This window comes from Esox lucius, chromosome 18, assembly GCF_011004845.1.
Source record: "Esox lucius isolate fEsoLuc1 chromosome 18, fEsoLuc1.pri, whole genome shotgun sequence".
Taxonomy (NCBI): Eukaryota; Metazoa; Chordata; class Actinopteri; order Esociformes; family Esocidae; genus Esox; species Esox lucius.
In genome coordinates, this window is record NC_047586.1 from 408,869 (window position 1) to 416,823 (window position 7,955).

The window sequence follows — 7,955 nt, forward strand, 5'->3', positions numbered from 1 at the left end:
ACAAACACAACGTCCTCTCAAAATAAACATTGCATTAACGCACTTTATTTTGATGTGTAAACTGAGTCTTGCCAACCACTCTAGCAACCTAAATAAACAGTTGTCAAAGCCATGCCTTCCATTCCATCTGCTCCGCTCTAAAACGACCGCTACGCAAAGCGTAGCCTCGCTGACGCGAAGGGGTGGGGCGTTGCCGTGACAACGCAGACTGTTCGGCAAAACACTAGCAAGGGAAACCCGGCCAAGCACAAAGTTTATGGTCCCGCAGAGGGAACGCTGCAACTGCACTTTTAAATGCGTGGGGGAAAGGGGAACCCTTTTCTAGACTACACGTACTTTAGTGACGTTTCCATATCAAAGCTTGTTTATCAAAAGCAAAACAGAGGCAAAGCAGGTACTGCTTTAAAAAGCCTATCTGTTATTCAGGACTTGTAAACTAGCCTATATAAACATCTGATCCTATATAAACCAGAATATAGACTAAGTGACGTTTTATTTAAATATTTTACTAAGTGACGTTGACTTTTTATAACAACAATCATTGTTATCCTTTTTACAACATATGTCTAAAGTTACGCTTCAGTATATTGGCTATAAAAGATTAATTAACATAAAATTACGTTTGTTTGCATTGTTGCAGTTGTTACTGTTGTTAGTGTGTTTTAATCTGATGATGCATATCCTCTCACCACACGCATTATCTCGTGAAACACTACAGTCTTCTAGCTTCAGATGGATAGTGTTTCCCACATTAATTAAGCTATAAATCTAGTGGAACACCTAGACTGGCTAACAGTGCTAAATAAACCATGCTAAGAAAAAACTTTATGGGATAGTAGTTTGCAGTGTCACCACAACAATGCGAAGGTAATCTACACCTGGTTGACCTGTTGCTCCACATTCTGCCACGCCCTCTCTCACTTAATCTAGATTCCACCGGTTTTAACATTGCCTCGGGCCAAAGTACAAGCGTAGATTAGAGATTTTTTTTCGTGAGCAACTTGCAGAAGGAATGTTAGACAATTCTTCCTGTTTACAATTTGCATATATAATGTCTTATTTGTAAATTATTATATTATCTATCTCGGTTATTAATATGTTTATTTTGTTTAGCTTTAGTCTCACAGTTTTAGATTTTTCGGCCTTCTTAAAAGAAGTAACATTTCATGCTTAAGGGCTAAAATAAAACACATGATAAGGCCACGGTGATTTAAATGTAAAGTTTTTTTATTATTATAATTGTTTCCATGTGATCAATGATTCTGCTGTGTAGATAAATCCAATAGTGTGCCTATTATGTATTATATAGGCTTACATTCAATAAATCACAAATAAATTGGCATGCAAATTTTGTGAACAAACATTTTTGCATCTTTAACCATAAATAACGTAACTTGTGTTAAATTCTGCCATAGATGACCACTATCCCATATTCCAATGTGCAAAACAGACAAAACAGTCTCTGTTGTCTTTACGTAACGTAATGTTCCTGTCAACCAGTTGTAGCTGATCGCGACCTAGCTCTACGCTTCCCAGCAGGGCCCGCCCATTAACAGGATGCACCATATAAGGTAAATTACGTCGACGGGATTCCTTCTGGAATAATCCATATATTGGGAACTTTTTATCTGATACGGATAAACACACAACTAATGCACGTTTTACAACATAGTTAATCTTTTCAACACAATGCATTGTGTTACAAGTTAAAAAAATTGTGCTTACTATGTTTGAACCCCGTTGTTATGTTGCGCTACTCACCCTTCCTGGAAAGGTACGATCCACGCCTACGTCACTCTCTTGCTTCCTCCCCAAAGCTAGAAAAGCATATAAAAACCATGCGAACTGTCAGAGTTGGCAGACAAACTTTCAGTAGCTGAAGAGAGTACATTAAAGGAAATATTAACTCACTGTCAACAGTTTGTTGACAGACTTTGACAACGTTATCAGAAGCTTACTTAGTTTTAGTTCTTTTGGATATCTCCGGGTTTCTTCGTGATCTCCAGAAACGATGATGTACTCAGCTTTCAACACAGATTGTGACTCTTCTTCCCGGTGCAGTACCGCTTCTCCAGCCGGCGACAACCTGGCTTACTACAACTCTCCTGCGGGATCTTACTCCAGCGTGGGCTCTCCCCAATCACAGGTATGTGGTTCGATCAACAGTGTAATAGCCACACAGTAATATTTGATTAGTTCGTTCAATGACTTAAGATACTGTAGATTTGTTTTTAACAACGTTTACATTTGTTAGTCCATTAACGGTCACTATAGTAGATGCTGGAGCTTATGAGGCTTAAAGATTATAACGCATCAGATTCATTTCTGCTCTGCAACAGAAAGCTCTGACTTCGCGCTGCTGTAGGTTCATTCATTTCTTCACCATGCAGTTAGGGAACTCCAGAGAAAAGTTCCGCGTCATAGCTTACATCACGAGTGATATTTATAAACCTTAGAGCTTTTAATAGACCCACCAACCAACCGACAACCAACCGGCTTCATTCATATTCATGAATGAAATGATGCAGTGTATAGCCTGAGCCGCATCACCCAACCACACTGTTCACTACCCTACTCTGTCAGGATATAAATTCGCCTGTACTGACACGTTTTTCTCGTCATTCTCCTACAGGACTTCACCGACCTCACTTCAGTGTCCAGTGGTTCCTCATTCATCCCCACTGTCACAGCCATCTCAACCAGCCCTGATCTGCAGTGGATGGACCAGCCACTGGTGTCTTCAGTGGCCCCTTCTCACAGACCTCACCCATACAGTGCCAACCCACCAACATACTCCAGAGCCATGAGGAACAAGGGCCACACTTCTGGACGCAGGGGCAAAATGGAACAGGTATTTTTCTTGACTGATTTTTGACTTTAATCTATATTGTTGTGTAACAATGAATTTACATCAATTAGATTCTGAATATGAAGAACACTGATTAGTGCATGTAGAGTTCAATAATGACATTTGCATGAAATCAAAGAGCATTGGGACTTAATTGTATTGTGTTTTTCTTTCTTTTATAGCTTTCGCCTGAGGAGGAGGAGAAGAAGAGGGTTCGTAGAGAGAGGAACAAGCAGGCAGCAGCCAAATGCCGAAACAGACGAAGAGAACTCACGGACACACTGCAGAGTGAAACCGACGAGCTGGAGGACGAGAAGTCTGCTCTCCAGAATGACATTGCCAACTTGCTGAAGGAGAAGGAGAAGCTGGAGTTCATCCTAGCAGCCCACGGGCCCATCTGCAAGATCTCCTCTGATATGGAACCTTCTTTCCCCTCTGTCCCCATCTCCTATGATGTCTCCAACCAGCTGTCACAGAGCGTTGTCTTGAGCACCGCCTGCTCCAGAGCTCCCCACACCTCCATCCACTCAACCTCCACCTCCACCCTCTCCACCTCGGCTTCCATTTTCTCCAACAGCCCCATGTTGTCCACCGCCTCCGTCTCTGATGTCAGAATGCCTGACCTGGACCCAGCCTGCCTGGAGGACTCCCTGGCTCTACTTGCCAAGACGGAGATGGAGACAGCCCGGTCAGTGCCCGATGTTGACCTGTCCAGTTCCCTGTACAGCCAGGACTGGGAGCCTCTCTATAGCACTGCCAATAATGACTTGGAGCCCCTGTGCACCCCAGTGGTCACCTGCACCCCAGCCTGCACCACATACACGTCTTCCTTCGTCTTCACCTACCCAGAAGCAGAGGCCTTCCCTTCCTGTGGCACAGCCCACCAACGGAGAGGCAGCACCAGCAATGAGCAGTCCTCCGATTCCCTCAGCTCTCCTACCCTCCTGGCCCTGTGAGCAGGACACTGGCAGCTGTCTCCACTGGCACCCTTCTTCCCTGCATAGTGGACTGCTTATAGCTAGAACCTGTAGGGTGTCCCCAGGTCTTTGGTCAACGGTATTGCAGTTGGGTGACATTGGGGATGGCAAGTCTCTTCCATACAACAAGACTTCCTCTAGAGGGCATTTAGCACTTACGCCATGTATAGTTCCAGTAAGTGTGCTGGATAATGGGCAATGGAATGGATGGAACTTTTACACACAAACAACCAGGAAGCATAATATCTGATTTGTTTTCCATATTTCAACTAAAGTAGAATAGCATATTACTTGCCTCTTTCATCTATGTAGCAGGTTAAAGCATGTTTACCTAATAACTTATATTTGTTTTGGTTTAAAATACATTGATTTGATGGTGCTGGATAACATTACGTTGTTGTAGTTTGCTGAGTTCAAAGAAATATAGTTATCCTGCCTGGTTTGTTTTCTGGTTGCTGGAATGTGAGCTTCTTGTATGTTTGTGATATTTAAAAAACAAAATGCTTGTCTAATGGTCTGAGTGGTCTGTATTCTAGGATGAAAGTTTTCTGTGAAAACGTTAGTGGTTTTAATTTATGAAATGTACATTTATTTTTCTACTCAGAATTTAAAAAGGTTCTAAAAAGCAAACTGTTGAACATTTGCCTACCTTGTAAGTGAATAAAATATATGAAATGTATATGATTATCTCTCTGCTTCCTCCTTCTGCTAAAATGGACACACAAACACACACCTGTGTTTTTAATATACATGTTAGGACTTTTGTAAAAGCACTTGGTGACTGCTGATGTAAAAATAGCTTTATAATATACATTTGATTGACTTAGGTCTTTATGGGGAAAACAACTGATTCCCATTAAAAAGCCTATTTTCCTTGAAACAACCTTCCTAAATTTATCCTAACACCTAAATGTAATCATAACCGGATCAAACTCTTCATTTTAAAACAGCATTTTTTTAATTGAGGACACTTCAGTTTCTTGTAAGTGTAGAGAAATCCACACATCCATTATGTACTGAAATGTAAAACTAAACGTATAAAATAATGTAAAATAGAAGGGTATTCGGAGGTGGGCAATTACACAACGGTCTAAAATTAGACCCAAAACGATGCTGGTCTAGATACAGTATTTCTCTCCATAGTGTTCTATTCCTCTCCAGCACCTCCATACGCGGTATCTATTTATTGTTCCATCTCTGTTGCCAGGGTTGACTACACGTCAGAGCGCTCTGACGTCACTGCGTACTTACTCCGGTTTTTTCTCGTCTTTACTTGGCAACGAACGCAAGCGCGTTGACGTCCACTTCCTTGCCCAAATATAGATTTCGCCGCTTCCCAACAAATGGTTTATCATTTTTCAGGAACATGTATTTCAATACATGTCAATTGTTTTCCACTTTACAATCTATTTGATCGAGTGACTCTATGTCAATGATGTCGTGAAGATTGACTCACGGACGTTTTACGTGTACCACTATGCAAATAATATGATTAGGATACAGTTGTCGACCTACAACGCATTCGGAAGTAATTTGTTAAGGATTTACTGTAGCCAAATAATGCCTAACTAGATGGTCAGTTTTTTGTATAGGTCTGTCATTACGCATTTATGAGAAGTGCGATTTCTAGGCAACACTTAACATGACTATCGGGCGCAAATCTTTGATTGGCTGTAGTTATATGTAACCGATATAGTTCCATGTCAGGAATCAGAATGCAATACTACGTGTCAGAGCTATTAAGACTAGGAGTTCAGTATTTCCTTTTTTTTTTAACTAACCTGGAAGAGCAAAATGTGTTTGACTTATTAGGTCATCACTGTTGGTCGGGTGTGGCGCATATAAGGTGGGGAAAATTCTGCCGTAGGCTACTTGCGACATTACGGAATCAGGGTGGTCTACAGCTGGGCTTTAGCGAGAAATGAAATGAAAGACGATTGTTTTTAGTTGTGTCCAGCTGCGTTGCGGAGGTATATTTCTGACACTAAAGGGAATTTATGAAATGTGATTACCCATTAATTCAGTTCTATCAACAAAATAACCCACATGCAGGGGCAAGGATTAGGTAAAAGGCCATATCTAACATTTGAACGAAGAGGAAAGGGATGCATGGATGCTGTATGCATGGATGACTATATCAATACTGAATTTGAAAGCAAAAACCTTTAGTCTAGGCTTACTATAGTTTGCGTAATGGTCGAGGTAGGGCCACGGACAACTATTAAAGTGAACTAGAGTGGTGGTCTGGGTGACATTCAGTTGAACATAATATCAATCAATCAAATGTATTTATAAAGCCCTTTTTACAGCAGTTGTCACAAAGTGCTTTACAGAGACACCCGGCCTTAAACCCCAATGAGCAAACAACAGTAGTGTTGAATTTCAGTGGCTATGAAAAACTCCCTAAGAAGGCTGAAATTTAGGAAGAAACCTAGAGAGGACCCAGGCTCAGAGGGGTGACCAGTCCTCTTCTGGCTGTGCCGGGTGAGATATTAAGACATTAATGCATGTGGGCTAAATCCAGAGTCTATTTAAATTTAGACTAGATCAAAATTATGACCAGATGGACAAGGACAGCAATGGGCCCCCCAAACCAGGTACTCCGCAGATGTGGACAAGGACACCATGTCCTCCTAAAGTTTAAAACGGGAGAAGACTGGGAAAATTCAGAAAATGGATTCCTCATATCAACAACGATTTATAGTGGAGAAGGAGAACTTAGTGGGGAAGGAGAACTGACCCAATCCCCCAGCAAAATAGTATAGCAGTGTAAGACCTTGGGACTGAATTGGATACCTTCATATAAGAGCAAATAAATACAAATACATACAATAATAATTATTATTATTTACACACTTCACAAGCCTATACCTTCGTCTGACGCTAAACTCAACTTTTTAAGCTACAGACCGTGTAGTCACAGCGCAAAATAGTAAAAGGTTGGAAAGACACCAGGAGGATGGAAGATACTCTAGGATTTATTATTGCAGGGTTGCAAGCTCAGCAAACGGAATGACTTCATTTTAAAAGAACATCCACCTAAAAACAGCATTCTGGGATTTTTGTCCACTGTTCAAGTTTGTATGGTTTATTCATTTTTTTCCTGTTTGAAAAATCAAGGAATTACCAACTTCAGACCAGTTTCTGTGTAAAGTGCTCTGTAATTGGCCCAACAGAGATTCCGATAGTTACTTTCATAACTCCAGTTCTGTGAGTGGAGCGTCGGCCATAGGGGACACTGTGGATAACTGGAGCCCCAGAAACACCACCAGCTGACTGGGCTGAGGAGCGCTCTTTTTACAGTTCACTGCAACACACAGGCGAGTGAGCTGAGTCACCAACCTGAACATATGAACCCGGGCCTGTTCCGCCGAGTGTGCCAGGACCAAAAGGTCATATAAGTAGGCCAGAACTCTGACCCCTTGACACCTCAGTGGTCCCAACGCCGCCTCTACTCACTTGGTGAAAGTGCGGGGGGGCCAACGCGTACCTGAACGGAATCTGCGTGTACAAACCCGATTCCAAAAAAGTTGGGACACTGTACAAATTGTAAGTAGAAAAGGAATGGAATAATTTACAAATCTCATAAACTTATATTTGATTCACAATAGAATATAGATAACATTTTGAATGTTGAAAGTGAGACATTTTGTAATGTCATGCCAAATATTGGCTCATTTTGGATTTCATGAGAGCTACAGATTCCAAAAAAGTTGGGACAGGTAGCAATAAGAGGCCGGAAAAGTTACATTTACAGATAAGGAACAGCTGGAGGACCAATTTGCAACTTATTATGTCAATTGGCAATTGGGATTGGGTATAAAAAGAGCATCTCAGAGTGGCAGTGCAGATGATCACGGCGAAAAATAGTGGAGTAATATCAGAAAGGAGTTTCTCAGAGATAAATTGCAAAGAGTTTGAAGTTATCATCATCTACAGTGCATAATATCATCCAAAGATTCAGAGAATCTGGAACAATCTCTGTGTGTAAGGGTCAAGGCTGGAAAACCATACTGGATGCCCGTGATCTTCGGGCCCTCAGATGGCACTGCATCACATACAGGAATGATACTGTAATGGAAATCACAACATGGGCTCAGGAAAACTTTGTCGGTGAACACAATCCACCG

General features: G+C 41.5%; 1 protein-coding gene across 1 annotated transcript; it reads left to right on the plus strand.

Annotated features, from left to right (window-relative positions):
- The first annotated feature begins 1,831 nt into the window (after nt 1-1,831).
- Nucleotides 1,832-4,504, plus strand: fosab (v-fos FBJ murine osteosarcoma viral oncogene homolog Ab). The gene is made up of 3 exons (XM_010864210.5): nt 1,832-2,146; nt 2,633-2,851; nt 3,031-4,504. The coding sequence occupies exons 1-3, from the start codon at nt 2,012-2,014 to the stop codon at nt 3,802-3,804; spliced, it is 1,128 nt and encodes a 375-aa protein (XP_010862512.3). The 5' UTR covers nt 1,832-2,011; the 3' UTR covers nt 3,805-4,504.
- The last annotated feature ends 3,451 nt before the right edge of the window (nt 4,505-7,955 follow it).

Coding starts and splice junctions, on each gene's coding strand:
- fosab (XM_010864210.5), top strand. CDS start 2,012: ATGATGTACTCAGCTTTCAACACAGATTGTGACTCTTCTTCCCGGTGC. Junction 2,147..2,632: donor TGGGCTCTCCCCAATCACAG/GTATGTGGTTCG, acceptor ATTCTCCTACAG/GACTTCACCGACCTCACTTC. Junction 2,852..3,030: donor GCAGGGGCAAAATGGAACAG/GTATTTTTCTTG, acceptor TTTCTTTTATAG/CTTTCGCCTGAGGAGGAGGA.